A 16941-nucleotide genomic window follows, 5' to 3' on the forward strand; every position below is an offset into this window, starting at 1 on the left:
CAGGCCATGAAAGGTCCCTGCCTATAAAACAGACTGGAAAACAAACCCTTAATTTAAATGTTAATGAAAGTGCTGTGGAGACATCAGAGGCTTCCCGGCTGCTCAGAGAATAGCTACACCAGCCACAGAATTTATGGCTCCCCTTCACCCTCCTGCCTCCCTCTCTGCCTCATCACCCACTGAAGTTTAAAGAGTGTAAAAAAAAAAAAAAAAAACAACTAATTTTAACATTAACTCCATGCTTCCACCTTGGGATGTGATTGCTAAATTATCTGTTGGCAGAACACTGATCAAAGGTGGAAAAACACAGGCACATTGCACACACAGCCCAGAAAAGTCAGCTGCAGCTAAGGCAGGAAAATTACCTTCTCTCTTCCTGATGTGGGAAGGGTAGAAGAAATAGCGGTGCAGGTAGGGACTGGAGCTGGGAGGTGCAGGCAGCAGGAAGAGGAGGAAGACCCTGATCTCTCCCCTGTGTCTGCTCCCCATCTGAGAACTTAGCATGCCATATTTGCTAAGTTTCGTCTGTCTCTCCATCAGACTATGCTGTCTAGTTCACTGTTGTTTCCCCAAGGTCTAGCACACTGTAATGCTTAAGAAGTATCTGGAGAGAGAAAGAGAGATAGGGATGCAAGGAGAGATACAGAAACAGAGACAGAGCGGAGAAAGAAAGAATTTAAACAGAGGCTGAGGGATGGAAATGTACCCCTGCAGCAGGGGCATGGTCTTGAGGCACGGACTCCATGTCCACAGCATCCCGCCTTCCGCAGCAGCACTCTCTGCTTCTAGTTGCAGTGCTTTATTTAAGTCAGTTCTCCCCAACTAGCCAACCTTCCCGGCCAGGGAAGGAGTCGCTCCCACAGATGGGGTCTGGGCCAGCCAGAGCTGGTTGGGTTGCAGGTCTCAGGCCAGCAGCCCAGTACGTGAGCTTCCCTGTGCCCAACATGCCCTGGGTAGTGGCAGAAATCCAGGGTCTTGAGGAAGTGAAACCCACCCCTGTGGCATTTCGTCCTTGCTACTGAGGGATATGTCGGCCGGAGAGGCTTGGCTTAGCACCAGCAATGAACTCTAGGGTGGCGGGTGCTGCCCTGAGATTCAGCAGAACCAGACTCTGATTCAGTTGTCTCTCTACACTGATCTCTTTCCAATCTTAGGTCATTTTAGGCTGGACCAGTGGGCCCACCTAGCATAAGGCAGAGCTTCCTTCTTTCTCCAGGCATCATGCAGCCCCTTCCAGCCATGCCAGTCTCTGGTCCTTCCATGCTGTCTTTGTACCTCAGACTCTCTCATCTAGGGGCACCACACGCAGGAGACTCCCTCTAGTGTGGTCTTCAGCCTGGCAACAAGGGACACTGAGCCACTCCTCGCCTAGAGAAGGTGTCCTTTCCCTAGACAAGCCCCTGACCCTGGGAAGGGAGAAGAGACAGATCTTGATAGCTGTGGGCCACACCATCAGGATGAGCAGCTACAATGGGAAGCATGACAAAGTCATCCATCAGAGTCTTTCTTCAGGTTGTCAATCTTCAGGTTAGGGATCCCCTTCAGGAACCAGCTCTTTATCACCAACTAGAAAAAGCAAAACTCAGAGGCACAACATTTACTTTTGATTTGTCTTCCCCTCAAAGCACTGAGTGAGTTAGGAAGCCCAGGGCCAAAGAGTTGCTGAACCACTGAGAACCAAAAGAATCTAAACTAAAAGTTGGCTGCCTCCTTTTTTCCAATCTTTCAAACCTGTCTGTCAGAGAAAACTCCAGATGCAATTACCTTTCACTAAAGAAGGGCGTATTTCAAAAGGCTGGTGAATGTGTCTGCCACACACACAACACACAGTAAACCCTGTAGCCACTGGGAACAAACACCCACTCTCCCCAGAAATCCACCCCCTTACCAAACAGTACACAGTGATGGCTTTCCTTCCAGACTCTCCCTCACCTCTGGGAGAAATGAAGCAAGAAGGGGCAGCTCCTCCATCAAAACCCCCCAGAGGCCACAACTCACTTTACAAATTTGAATCGGTACATTACAGGCAGACTTGGACTAATCCCCCCCAAAACAAACAGGCCACCACAGTGAGCAAAATTACACTAAATTATATTGTATATTTAATAACACAGCTAAGAAAAGTTTCCACACCTATACCACTCATATGTTTCCCTAATGACAGAAACAAGAGAGAAGGAATTAAAACCCAAGGGTCCTGGGAAGCCTTCCTGACCACACTCACTCACATGATAGCAAGTGTTGCTTGGAGATGGGGAAAGGATTCTTCTGAGCACCTCCTTTTTCTTGGAGGGCAATAAATATGGTGTCTGCAGAGGAAGGAGGCACTGTAGGCTCCTCTCTCTTCCCCTCCAAGGCAAACAGGGCAATGGGGCTCCAGACTCATTTCAACATCAAGGCACCCCCCAGCCAGCTTGGAAGGGCCCTGCAAACCGAAGATCTATGTGCACTGGCACTCCTGGGATGGTGTAAGCATTCACAACTACACAAATGAGCCCAGGCCTTGATTACATACTGCCTTCCTCCCCTCCCCCTCGCTATCTCAACTCTGGCCTCCAGAAATAGAATGTTCCCAGATCCCCACAGAGGCTTTCAAGGGCCACAGCTACTGTCCAAGATTCTGGTGGATGAAGGCATTGCAGTGACATAAAGGCCTGCCTCATGGCCCTCCCTCTGCACCACAGCATGTGGCAATAAGCTGGAGACCTGAGCCTCTTCTGCCCTATCCCACATGTGCCCTTCTCTGAGCCTCAATTTCTCCATCTGCCAGGCGGGGAATGACCCTCTCTCTTCCTCCACCAGAAACAGACTAGTTTCAGGCACTTAGTATCATCTGGCAACCACTACAGTTGTGCCCCCATCTTTCCCCCACCACTGAACAAGATCCTCAGGAGAGCTACCCCACAGCAAGTGTTCAGTCAATGCACAGGGAGCACAGAGGAAAGGGAGTGAGAAAAAAAGAGATGGAAAATAGAAGGGATGAAATCAAGTCTTCAACAGTTCATTTCCTTATTCTGAGTATTTACTAACTTTATTCAGCTAGAAATAATCTTTTAATGGCAATACAATGTACTGCATGTTTAAAAAATTCTGCTTTTCTGTGATACTTATGGAAAAGTGCTCAGAACTCTATGTGACCTCAGGAGATCGTATCCTGAGACCAGTTAGGACCCACAATCACACCCAGACGTGTGCCCTTCCACCTCCAGCATCTCAATTCAGTTCCATCTCAACCAGTCCTTTCACTCATCAAACAGCTCCCAGTTGGGCCTCCTCTACAGGAGGAAGGCTGCATCTATAAGTCATAAATCCTAAAAGCAGAGTTATTAGTGTTGGGGCCAGAAGATGGGTTGGAGGGCACATAGGAGGTAGAGGGAAAGGTCCTTGCCTGCCACCTTCCCATGGAGCCTACTGGTTTTCCTTCTGTTTTTTGAGTACCTAAACATGGCTCTAAGCACATGACTGGTATTAAATATTATCCTCCAAGAGTGTTTACAAACCAAGAACTCAAGGTCAAGAAAGGAAGAAGAGGTGACATTCGGACACAGGACAGAATACCTGCTTTCTCCCAGTCCTGAACACCTCAAGTTAAGCCTAGGGCTTGAGATTTCATGTTTCATACTACAAGTTTCTAAGTACACACATATGAAAAGAAGGCAGATAAGTCCCAGCATCAAAGATAAATACGATGAATAGCTCTGACAAATTATTTTAAATAGAAGAAAGAGACTGAGATGTGCCAGGTCTCCCAATTGTCCAGGCTCCTTGGAGGACAGCTGCTGGCCACCCACTCTCGTGTTTTTCACAAGGGGTTCACGGTCACATCACATTAGTGACCCTGACGACCACACTCAACAAGAAAGGTGGCAGGGAAGGGAACAGAGGCAGCCATGGAGGGCAGGAAAACCACAGGGGAAAAGGAAAGGAAAGAGATTCCTGCTGAGTCCGAACCTCAAGAAGAATGCAAAAGAGCAGTGTAACTCCAGGAGGGACAGGAGAAGCCCCAGGGAAGGGTGGAGACGTGAGAGCAGCTAAAGCAGCTAAAGAAATGCTTTACCAGCTGGGAGAGATTCTGGCTGACACAAGATTCTAGCCCTTTTAGCTTTGTAGAGTATTTTCATATTCATTATTTCAGATCATCTTCACAATAACCTAGTAAGGACTATGAAAGAAATGGTATTCATATTTAACAGATGAGGAAACCACGGCTCCGAGGACTTACCCGAGGCCACCCTGCTAGTTGATGGCAAAGCAGAACTCCAGTTTCCCAGAACAGACCCTACAGCTAGGAGGCAGTGTCTTCCAAGATTGGGAAAATGGATCAGTTTACTGAAAGGTTCAAATTCATTGACACAGTGAGAAGAAATGGATCTAATAAGATGAAAAGATTCCTATCCCAATATATTTTTGGGGTAAGAGAAAAAGAAGCAGAGAGAACACCAACATATACTCTGGTCATTTAGTGTAATGACAGAATCCCAAATACAAACTACTTTTTAAAAACAGTCCAAGACACCATTTGTGGACTTGGGGAAAAGGTCATCTCAAATAACTGTGGGTCATGGAGCTAAACAGCCAGCCAACAGTGAATGAAAGAGTCATCCCAGGGGCAAGAAAGTACACCAAGAAGACATTTAAGGAGAATGTTAAGAAAACATGAGACCTAGGTTTTCACCAAAGATGGGGCATATCAAGGACTTAGCAGAGGGTCTGGCATAGAACATATGACTAATAAATGTTAGCTGCTGTTAACAGTAGTAGTTATAGAGCAGTGCTAGTAATATTAGGAAGCTAGGTCCTTCCTCAAAGCCAGCTTCCAAGTTGTGGCCGAAAAAGCCCCAAAGTCAGTTTATTGTGATCTAAACTGCTTCTCAGTGACCAAGGCAGACATTGTCCTCAACCTTTTATTGACATCATCTTCAACAGCTGCCACGCTCTATTCTGTTAACAGGTAGCCTAACACATTCCAGAGGAGGTGGCTAGAGTAGAGGGATATGAAGATGGGGATGCTGGGAGAGCCTGTATGTGTCTTTAGCCTAATTCCATGTGCAGGAAGCACATGGACCATCTCCAGCCTTAAGAGCATCCCTCCACCACCGACCTCACCCCAGGCCACCCCAGTCTCCTGAAGCCAGCGGGAGTCCTCAGGTAACCACCAAGATGAAGTCACCAGCCTACCTGTCACCTCCCACCCATACACATATCCAGCCCACAGACACCCAGGCTTGGCTAACTGGCTTTAAAGGGGGCAGCATTAGGAAGAAACTGAGGAGGGGCCAGAGCTCAATGGCTCCATTTTCCACCCTCTGCTCCCACACACTTAGGCCTCTCTACTCCCTGCTGGTCTTTCCTTCCCTTTTTCCTAGGATTGCTAGAATGATTTGTTCTGAACAGCGACAGGTTTATAGGTTAGCCGACACCTCCGCTCTGTGGAATTTTAATTAACTTCTCCCATCGTCAATATGCTAAGGAACGGGGTCTCCATTCTCTGAGGTCAGCAATGTGTTTCAGGTCCTGCTATATCAGCCGTCAAATTGAAGAATTAATGACGTGGCTAATCGGCTCTAATTCTTTAGGAGGAAAAAAATTTGAAAGAAAGTTGTGGAAGGGGCAGGAGGAGGGGTGCAGGCTCCTTGGGGTGAGGAGAAAAAGGCTGAAGGGGGCTGAGCCAAGAGAGGGGATCAACTCTCTCATAAAACAAGTGACTGACTTAAACCCGATGTTGGAGGGTAGTAGCCCTACAGCTTTCCCATTGATCATTTGGTGGGGAGTGAGGGGTGAAGGAAGTGGGAGAAGACACTAAACACCCTGACAGAGCATGTGCAGAGAGGGTGTCTATGTACTCTGCTGGTGGGGAGAGAGGCCCTGCCTGGGTTCAAGAGAGCCTAGAAAGCAGAATTCAGGATGCAAGGCTCATTCAGTCACAGGCAAAACTAGAGAAACACCAGTCCGACCAAAGGGTAGGGTAAAGCCGTCATCAAAATTGGCACTTCTGCTATAATTGTCAACAAATTTACTCCACATACATGATTTTGCACGAGGGCCCAACTGGACGTGGGCCCCAAGCCTCTCCTGATGACGCCCACCTGACCTCATAAAATAAAAGCATTATTACATGGGATAAAACCATACACCAAAACATCTCCCTTACCTGTGCAATGGGCTGATAGCAATGGACCAGACTCGGTCTTCAGTCTGGATGGTGTGTAAGCACTGCCCCAGCCGGCCTGAGGCCAAAGGCCATACCTGGAAACAGGAGAGGAGATGCTCTCGTTGGCGTTGCCTGGGATCGGGATGAGGGCTGGAAAATGCACCAGGTGGAGTCACTGTTCCTAGGGTGGGTGGGGAAATGGAGAATCCTTTCTATCCTGTACACACAGAGCTCGGGGTAGCAGCAGAGGGACCTCTCCTGCTTCTGCCTTGCCTACTGCCCGAACAGACGCTGGCTCCCAGTCCTAACCACCCTTTCACGTCCACCTGAGAGCCCTTATGCAGCAGCCAATTGTATACCAGGGAATCAGAAGTTCCACGTTCCTCAGCTGAGACCTGACTGAGAAGCGTGAGCAGGTGAGGCTTGCCTCTCTCAATAACCTCCCCGTGTTAGTGGATTTTCCTTTTCCTATCTCTCACCAAGATTTTACTTTGGGGAGGTAGGGAGAGGGAGGAAGATCAAGGCCCAGTATGAGAGGACAGAGATAGAATTAGATTACAATTAGAGAGAGAGGAGTAAAAAGAAAGATCCAAGGGAAGGAAAAATGGAAGAAGAGGACTTCAAAGTGGGAAGGTGGTGTGTTGTTGTTTGTTTGTTGATAATGCCCAGAATCCAGTGCTATTCATGTCAGCAGGGAATTTAGCACCTAGTGTCACCAAAAGTAGCAGAAAAGCTTAACTCTTTTAAGCTTCCATATCTCCTACTGGTTAAAAATATTGCTTGGAGCACATTATCTGGTCCCTATCAGTCAGGAATGTACATTAGCAGCCACTCTGGGCTTAACTCTAATCAACACTCACAGAGCCCTCTCAGCGGTCAGTGCATTTAGAAATCTCCCATTAAGCACAAGGCCCCCTCACCTCAGCCTACCCCAGATGACACACGCAGGGGACTAAGCCTCTAACCAAACAGAGAGGAAACCTCAAATGTACAGGGCTGTCCCCAGACAGCAGCCAAGGAGGGATCCCGAGGAGGCCAGATGGATCAGTGACCTCTCAAGGTCCCTGCAGTGCTATAAGGGGAACACAAAAAAGTCAGACAGGACCTTAGATGGAAGAACTTTCAGGAAACATTCCTTGAGTTTAAGGGGTAGGTGATGGAGTGGGGGTGGTCCTGACTTCTTAGGATCACATGATATCTCTTCTCTATAAAAGGAGAAAGTGTTTCTTAGATTTTGTGTGTCTATGATAGGGGGAGAAGGGTGTGAGTTACTTTTCCCAACACCGGGAAAAGAAAATAAATTTAACAAGAAGATCCTGAATAAGGAAGGGCAGAAAACAAAGGTAAACACCACAATTTTCCTGGAATGCCAGGATTCTGGCTCATTCTTCTGGATTAGGTCACTTTGGTAGCAACTAGATGCATCTAATGACCTCTTTCAGACAGCCTTGGCTTAGAAGAGGTTTGTCTTTTCCCTGATGCAAACTACCTAGGAGGCAGGTTCTTGTTTGGTGTGGGTGACTAGAGACTCTGATTACAAAATCTCTGGGGGCAGCCCTAGGCCTGAATTCACTAGTGTCCTCCGCTGAACAGGCTCGTGGATCCCTAGACTGTGAAAACCACAGAACAAGGTTCCTGGTCTCCAGGGGTGGCTCTGGAAGCATGCTGCCAATTTCCCAAGCACGATCTGGGGAAAGTGGCCCTCCTGACCTGCACCAGTAGTAGCACACCATCCACCAAAACATGAGTATGCTGATCACATCTTAACCCTCAGTGATCAAATTCAAAACAGGCCCAACCCTGGAGAAGATATAACTCAGTGGGAGTGGGCATTCACACAGTCCTTATAAAAAGCAGTTGGCGGGCTTCCCTGGTGGCGCAGTGGTTGAGAGTCTGCCTGCCGGTGCAGGGGACACGGGTTCGTGCCCCGGTCCGGGAGGATCCCACATGCCGCGGAATGGCTGGGCCCGTGAGCCATGGCCGCTGGGCCTGTGCGTCCGGAGCCTGTGCTCCGCAACTGGAGAGGCCACAGCAGTGAGAGGCCCACGTACCCCCCCCACACACACACACAAGCAGTTGGCAATATGTATCAAGATCCTTAAAATAACCAAAGCCTTCGACTCAGTAATTCTATTGCTGAGACTCTATCCTAAGAAAATAATCCTAAAACGAAGAAAAACCTAAATGATAAAAATATTCCCTGCAGCCTGCAATAGCAGAAAGCATACGTGGGCTTTAGGATTAGACAAATCTGGGTTTGAACCCCAGTTGCTACTTATTTATCTCTGATGTTAGGGATATTTTATAACTTGTTAGCCTCAGTTTCCTCATGTATAAAATGGGAAATAATGCCTATCTTTTAGGGTTGCAGTGTGGAAAAATGAAGATAAGTGTAAAGCACCCAGCACAGAAGCACAGTATTTGGCAGACATTAGGCATCAATAATGGTGGTCCTTATTACTATAGGAAAGAAATAGATACAAACATCCACCAATAGGAAAAATAGTAACTAAATTATGGTAAGTCCATTGTGAAGCCATTAAAGATGACACAAGTAATTTGCAATAATAATGGAAAACCTTATAAAATAAAGTAGACACAGCAGGGTATATTGGGCATATAAGATATATTATGAATACGAATCAAAACTACAATGAGATATCACCTCACACAGGTCAGAATGACCATCATCAAAAATATCTACAAACAATAAATGCTGGAAGGGGTGTAGAGAAAAGGGAACCCTCCTACACTGTTGGTGGGAATGTAAATTGGTACAGCCACTATGCAGAACAGTATGGAGGTTCCTTAGAAAACTAAAAATGGAACTACCATATGATCCAGCAATCCCACTCCTGGGGCATATATCCAGAGAAAACCATAATTCTAAAAGATACATGTACCCCAATGTTCTATTTAGCACTATTTACAATAGCCAGGATATGGAAGCAACCTAAATATCCGTTCACGGAGGAATTGATAAAGATGTGGTACATATATACAATGGAATATTACTCAGCCATAAAAAAAGAACAAAATAATGCCATTTGCAGCAACATGGATGGACCTAGAGATTGTCATACTGAGTGAAGTAAGTCAGACAGAGAAAGACAAATATCATATGATATTTCTTGTATGTGGAATCTAAAAAAATGGTACAAATGAACCTCTTTACAAAACAGAAATAGAGTCACAGATATAGAAAACAAACTTATGGTTACCAAGGGGGAAGGCAGGAGAGGGATAAATTAAGAGATTAAGATTGACATATACACACTACTATATAAAATAAATAACTAATAAGAACCTACTGTAGAGCACAGGGAACTCTACTCAATACTCTGTAATGACCTATATGGGAATAGAATCTAAAAAAGAGTGGATATATGTATATGTATAACTGATTCACTTTGCTGTACAGCAGGAACTAATACAACATTGTAAATCAACTATACTCCAATAAAAATTCATTTATAAAATAGATATATTATGACCATGATTATGTGGGGAAAAATTACCCTAAAGGATAGAATGAGGAAATGAATAAATGTAAAGTGCTTATTAGCACAGGGCCTGGTTACATTCTATGTTATTATAAAACATAAAAAGCAAACCTATGCACTGAAAAACACCTAAAAGAAAAAAAAAAAACAACAGTTCAAATGTTCCCTCCTTTATAAAATCTCCCCTTCCAAGTCAAATGTGATCTCTCCACCCTCCAAACTTTCTGGCCCTTTCCCTAGAGCCTTAAACTTCATAGTCCTGACCACTTCCAACCAGCTTCATAGCTTCATAGCTAGTGCATGCAGTCTCAACTCCCCTTAAGGAAAGGCTGTATCTTCTTCCCCTTTGAAGCCTCGCATACAGTAAGCACTTATCAGAATGAAAGAAAGAATAAAGAAAACGGAAAAAAATGAAGGAATGATCAGACCTGGCCCAGGCCCAGCAAGAACGTAAGCTACCATCCTATCACATCTCAGAATGAGGCCAGCCTCACCAAAGCCCAGAGGGGCAATCCAAGCTAAGTCACAGTAAATCTGAAACTAGGATTGGGGGCAGGGGAAGGAAGCTCTCTGGGCAGTCCCTAGCTCAGAAGTTTTCCAAAGAAAATGTTTTGTTTCCCTTCACCCCAATAAATCTCTTTCCTAAAACATAGTCCATTTTGGGGAACTCCCAAAAAACAGGCTATAGATGTTTACAGACAAACGTGACTAAGTTCTTAGGTAGGTTCAGGTATTAGAAACCTGTACAAGCAGCTGGAGAATTACAGATGCCACCAAAAAGAAATGGAAAGTCAGTTATAAAAGACTAAATGTGGGTAATGTGAACAGGGTCCAGGAAGATGAAGACGGCTAAATGCAAAGACAACAATAGAAGGAGGGAACAGAAGCAGCATCCAGAAAGCCAGAAAGATGAGCTGGCCTGGAGGTCACTGGGAAATCGCAAAACAGCTGACTAGCTTCCTGGAGTTGAAGAACCAGGGGGGAGAATTCTGTCACTGACTAAAAAGAAATCCTCAAAAGGAATAGGATCTACTGCAGTGACAATTTTAGAATTAGAAAGTACCAATTTTAATGCTTAAAAACTCTAAACCAGTAAATAATTGTACTTAAAACATGAAACTAACCCAATATCCTAAATAAAATTGCTGTCAATCTTCAACTGTAAGCAGTCTATAGCCCTGAATTGCCACCTGTGGTCATAAAGTTTAGCTGTATACTGCTCTGGGTGTCATACCACAGAGAAATGGATAGAAGAGATGTCACTGAAGGCTTCACGGGGAAGCTTGAAGCTGTGAAATGCTAGAAAATGCTAGAATGAGATGAGAATATCTAGGTCCCACATGCACAAAAGGTTTCTGTGCAAATTGACTTCTGAGCAGTATAGCAAGTTAAGGTTGGTCTCTTTACAAGGAATGGTACAGAGACAGTGACCAATCAGAAACCTGAAGTAAGTATGGGGTGGGGGATTCGGAAGCAAGAGACAGGAAATACAGTTTCCATGTTGGTTCAAAAGATTTTCTGGGGTGAGATGAATTGGGAGATTGGGATTGACATACATACACTACTATGTATAAAATAGATAACTAATGAGAACCTACTATATAGCACAGGGAACTCTACTCAATGCTCTGTGGTGACCTAAATGGGTAGGAAATCTAAAAAAGAGGGGATATGTGTATACGTATAGCTGATTCACTTTGCTGTATAGCAGAAACTTAACGCAATATTGTAAAGCAACTATACTCCAATAAAAACTAATTAAAAAGAAGAAGCCTTGATTTTAGATTTCTGGCCTCCAGAACTGGGAGGTAATAAATTTGTTGTTTTAAATTAAAAAAAAAAAAGAAGAAGAAGGATTTCTGAATTTTTCTCAGGCTCCCTGTGCTGACGCACATGTCTCTCTGACAAAATACAAAGTGTAAGGAAAAAATAAGCAAAGGGAGGAGAAACTTCCATAAATACAAAGGAACATATTTAGTCCTTCTTTTTACATAAATTAGCAACATTTTCACATGAAGGTGTAATCACTAGAGGGAACATGGAGCCAGAAAAGTTAGTAAAGATTGCAACTTCTCTCTCCTGAGTCCCCTCCTTATGTGTCCTAGAGTCCCATTTGCTGACATGGTCAAGCATTTTGCTCCTATTAGCACTGTGGAGTCTCCAGATGCTGGGAAACACACAAGCAAGAACCTATCGAGCTTCCTGCACCATCAGCTGAATTATCAGCCAAGTTCCCACAGCAGTCTCAAAGGATCAGGCATGTGTGGGTCCTGGCAAGGGCTACTGGACACAGGGATGGAGAAAGTTCTTCTCTGCCTCATGGGTGAAAGCCTATTTGACCCAGACGTGGAGGAGCTGAGTCCATAAAGCAGGGGTTACACTACTTTATCAGTCTCATTCTGTTGGGCCTTGGCAGATGTCTGACTTTAGACCAGGCAACTTGGCAATGACACAACAAACAATGCCCTCCTCTAGTCGTCTTTCCACTGCTTACTGACCACATCACTCTCCAGAGAAGCAGTAAAAACACATTTTAATTATCAGCCCGATTGCTTATAAACAAGGTGGTAAAAAATTAACCTTCTCAAACAGAGAGCGAGCAAAAGGAGGGAGATTTTAAAATAAAATATTGGGGTTAGAACTCAACCCACAAACTTGAGGAAACTCAGCTCAGGGAGGAAAAGCTGGCCAGGCCCTCTGTTTTTGAGTTCACGCCACATTTCAAGTGAGTGGCAAGCTTCTCAGCCACTGTCCACTCCTTTCCCAGGCCAGCTGGCAGGGACATAGCCTGGCATGGCAAGCTGCATGCCAGAGGCACATAAGTGAGTTCTTTATTGTGTCGTTTCCCCCACTGCCCCAACTCAGTGCCCTCAGCCAATCCTGAGACTCAAGGTCCTATCCACCCTCTCCCACCCCACTCCCTATAGACAGTAGGAAATAACAGTATGTAAGGGGGAGACCACCTCACCTTGGCCGTCCTGTCTCTGGAGCCACTGACAATGATGCCCCCTTTGCAATCCACACAGTTCACCTCCTGTTCATGGGCTGAGTACTTGACAGTGAAGGTGCTATGAATCTTATGAATGCCGATCTTCCCATCTCTACAAGAGAAATAAGAAGCCAACCCCCGAGAGCCAGTTATTCTCTCTGTAGGAAAAGAACAAGTCTAGAGAAACAGCCGGAGTCTCCAATGACTTCCAAATTTGCTAAGCTTTATACAATTCAGCCCAATAAGGTGCTGAGTTTCTAGATACCTTTACTTCTTCAGTATACTTGGGGCTGAACAGAGCTGAGAGACAAAACAAATCTCCCACTTGAGCGTATCAAAACCAGTTTCACTTTTCATTAAAGGCTCTTCCTGTTTTCCTTCTCCAGCTAACCCTATGAAGTACCTGCTTTAAATGGAAAAAAACATTACCCCTTCTTCTAGTCTCCCTACTCATCCCTTTGGAGTTGAGACAGAAAAGTCAGAGGCAAGCAGAAGGTCTCTGAAGAATACTGAGGAGGAGGAAGGAAGGAGAAGCCTGCAGCACTTACCCTCCTGCACTGATAATATGCGGGTTGGCCAGCACGAAGTGGCAAACGTCCTCATCATGCCCAGCAAAGACTCCCAGGGGCCTCCGGTTCAAGCTGGCACCATCTGGGCGGAACTGATAGGCCAGGATGAAATTAGCCTGGGATATGTACAGAGAATCACCCTCTAGCTGCATCCAGGGCATCTGACTGCAGAGATGGAAAACAAAATTTAAGGATCATCAAGATATAGCATGAAGGGACTTCCTTGGTGGGGCAGTGGTTAAGAATCCGCCTGCCAATGCAGGGGACACGGGTTCGAGCCCTGGTCTGGGAAGATCCCAAGTGCCGCAGAGCCGCTAAGCCTGTGCGCCACAACTACTGAGCCTGCACTCTAGAGCCCACAAGCCACAACTACTGAGCCCGCATGCCACTACTACTGAAGCCCACACACCTAAAGCCTGTGCTCTGAAACAAGAGAAGCCACTGCAATGAGAAGCCCACGCACCACAACGAAGAGTAGCCCCCGCTCACCGCAACTAGAGAAAGCCCACGCGCAGCAAAGAAGCCAAAAATTAATTAATTAATTTTTTTAAAAAAGAAGAAACCTCCTCAAAAAAAAAAAAAAAGAAGATATAGCATGAAAATTCAACTTCAAACTCCAGAGAGGCTGACCAATCCCCAACTTAGCAATAACCTGCAAGGTTAAGTCTATACCTCACTCCCCTCCTTCAAAACTACCTACCCTTAGGCTACCTTTAGAAAACTAGAGTGATTGAGCTTTGTGGTGACCTAATCTTCTTTGGACTTTCTAAAAGAAAGTCAGAATAAAAGACCAATTAAATATCACTTTTAAATGGAGAATGCTTGGGATTTCCCTGGCGGTCCAGTGGTTAGGACTCAGCGCTTTCACTGCCATGGCCCTGGGTTCAATCACTGGTCAGGGAACTATCCTGCAAGTTGCCCGTGGTGCGGCCTAAATAAATAAATAAATAAATAAATAAATAGAGAATGCTTAAGGCTTGAATTACTGGCTACCTATACTTCTTGTGGGTAGGCAGAGCAACGAAAATGCAATGATTGAGGGGTGGGGAAGGGCAAAAAGAAACCTTCCACCCAGATGAAGTAATTTTTTCATTCTGTGTCCTCACTGATCTGAAGTTTAAGTGATAAGTTTCAAGGTTCCAGGACCTCCATACACACCTCTTTCCCAATAGATCATTTAGGGTGTGATAGAGAAAGGAAAAGAGTGAGCCCAGGGAAGCCCCATTCCCTTGTCTTACTAGAGCAAAAGGGCCTTTTTTTTTTTGGCTGTGTTAGGTCTTCGTTGCTATGCACGGGCTTTCTCCAGTTGCAGTGAGTGGGGGCTACTCCTCGTTGCAGTGCACGGGCTTCTCATTGTCATGGCTTCTCTTGTTGCAGAGCACAGGCTCTAGGCACGCAGGCTTCAGTAGTTGTGGCACATGGGCTCAGTAGTTGTGGCTTGCAGGCTCTAGAGCTCAGGCTCAGTAGTTGTGGTGCAGCATGTAGGATCTTCCTGGGCCAGGGCTTGAACCCGTGTCCCCTGCATTGGCAGGCAGATTCCTAACCACTGCGCCACCAGCGAAGCCCAAAAGGGCCATTTTTAATTGAAAGGAATAAAGCCATTTAGGAAAGGATGCTAATGTACTGATTAAATTCCTAGATCCTCACAGAGGATACCTACATTTCTGTATTAGAGGGTAAGTGTGGCAATGGAAAAACATAGCTCCAGAGCAGTCTACTACAGTTCAGAGACTACAGAGAAATAGTTGGCTCTCACAGGCAGCTGATAAAAGAAATATACAAATAGTTAAAGATTCCCTCTACAAACTGGCAGGAGGAAAAAAGGTTAGAAACCACAGGTCAGTCCCATGGCACAGAGTGAGCCTTAAGAAGAAAGAAGACTCTGCCAGACACCATGCTCTCTGGTGGGGACTAAGCCCCTTGCACAAGGTACATCCCAGCAGCCTGTCCTACACCACATAGGGGTCCTAGAGCTACCAGGTCCCAAGCAAAGCATAGGGACAGATGATTCATCCCCATTTATAGAGACACCATCTCCCACTGCCAAGCCTGTCTGAGCAAACTGGGCTGTGTTTCTTCCCCAGACTCCTTAATACAAGTGTCATAGGAATGTGGAAAAGTTCTGCAAAGATGGACCATTAAATGCAGCTTGGACTTTGTAGTATCTAGTTTCTGCACATGAGGTTTTTACAAGCGTGTGCAAATATTATATGGAACATGTGTAGAGTGTGTGCAGATGCCTGCGCTCTCATTCATTATGCACATTCCTCTTCAACATCCCTTGCACGAGTTTGTGGCACACTCAAGTGGGCAGCAAACAGAGGGGTTTGGAATTCATGTGTTTAGAGCCATCTGGTAAACAGCCATTTGCCCAGGACAAGAAACCAGGTTCATGTCAGGTGAACAGTGGAGAATCGCGGGGCAGCCTTGTAACCATTTTGTGTATTTATTTGCCAAATTGCTTGAAACCAGCCCGAATAGACGTCAGGAACAAAACCTTGTTAGAGAAATAAACTCTTCTTTCTGGTAATAAAAGGCAAAAGTGGGAAGCAGAGGGTAAAGCCCTTTGTCATACAAATCCATCTTTCTCCCCTGTAGTTGCTTTACCATCATCACCACCACATAATTTGCAGTAACCTGTGTCAGTGAAAGCAGCAGAAATTGTATATAAGCAAGAGAAAAAGGTCATCAGATGAAGAAGCCTGCCTGAACCTATCGGCACAGGTCCAGGTCCGCTGGAATGTGGAATCATGATGTTCCCTATCCATTCCAACCAATCAACAAAGAGCACTTTTTTGGTAGGGAGTCAAATAATAACTATGAAATAATTCAGCATCAATGAAGTATAAAATTTGTGGCATTAGCAGTGCCAAAGTCATTATCTAAATTTCCTGCCATTTTTTTCCAAGCTCTACCTCCTGTAACATACATATCCAAACCTTCAGATCCTATTTTGCTTTTTAATAAAAGTAGGGGAGAGGGCTACAGGAAGCCAAGAGTGAAGCTGTAACTCTCTAGAGTAGAAAATTTTTTTTTTAAATTGTAAAACAAGATGAGCTGAAATATTGGCTTCATTTATTTCTTTTGATGAGGTGCATTAACAGAGGTTACCTCTGAGTGGTAGGATTATAGGTAAGTTTTATTTTCTTCTTTAAGCTCTTCTGTTTTCAAATTTCTACAATAAACATTTATTATTCTTATAATCATAAAAATATGGGATCTGTTAAAATAAATTACATTTTTTATAATCTTTTTTTAAATGTGAAAAAAAGTTGTCCCTCCAATGCCCCTTTTGTGGTATTTAAAGGATCACCAGTGCCCCATCACCCAAGACAGGCACATTTATACTCCAGCTAGGACTAGATTTTTCATTTCCCAGCATTCTTTAATGTCCCAGGTAGCTTTGAAAGAGTCAAGAGGCTACTTACCTGCATTTCCACTTCAGCAGAATCCCCTCTCGGCAGCGCCCCAACCTCCAGTTCTGAGATACCTTCACCCGTTCCTTCACTGGTACACTGGCCATCCTGTGTCCAGACAGAGCAGATAATCCAATCACTACAACTCATTGCCAACCAGAGAAAATTCCCTGGGCTTTTTTTTACAAGTCGGGACTCAGAACATCCAGAAAATATGTGAATATAAGTGAACGGGTTAGGAGACAAGTAAGAAATAACTCTTCTCCCTCCACACTAGGATAATCAAGAAAGCCAAGGAGAACAGCCTGTCCTT

General features: G+C 45.0%; 1 protein-coding gene across 4 annotated transcripts in view; it reads right to left on the reverse strand.

Annotated features, from left to right (window-relative positions):
- FBXW4 (F-box and WD repeat domain containing 4) overlaps positions 1-16941 on the reverse strand; it is an 82415-nt gene that overhangs the window by 49355 nt on the left and 16119 nt on the right. For 3 of the 4 annotated variants that reach the window (XM_024735080.1, XM_024735079.1, XM_024735078.1), the window contains exons 2-5: positions 16641-16736; positions 13192-13377; positions 12623-12755; positions 6152-6246 (exon numbers count right to left, since the gene is read on the reverse strand). In XM_024735080.1, the coding sequence (XP_024590848.1) occupies positions 6152-6246; positions 12623-12755; positions 13192-13377; positions 16641-16735 (509 nt within the window). In that variant the 5' untranslated portion in view covers position 16736. The remainder of the gene's footprint in view (positions 1-6151; positions 6247-12622; positions 12756-13191; positions 13378-16640; positions 16737-16941) is intronic. The other variant, XM_024735082.1, reaches the window with a different exon arrangement.

Source organism: Neophocaena asiaeorientalis, unplaced genomic scaffold (genome assembly GCF_003031525.2).
Source record: "Neophocaena asiaeorientalis asiaeorientalis breed wild unplaced genomic scaffold, Neophocaena_asiaeorientalis_V1.1 scaffold240, whole genome shotgun sequence".
NCBI lineage: Eukaryota > Metazoa > Chordata > Mammalia > Artiodactyla > Phocoenidae > Neophocaena > Neophocaena asiaeorientalis.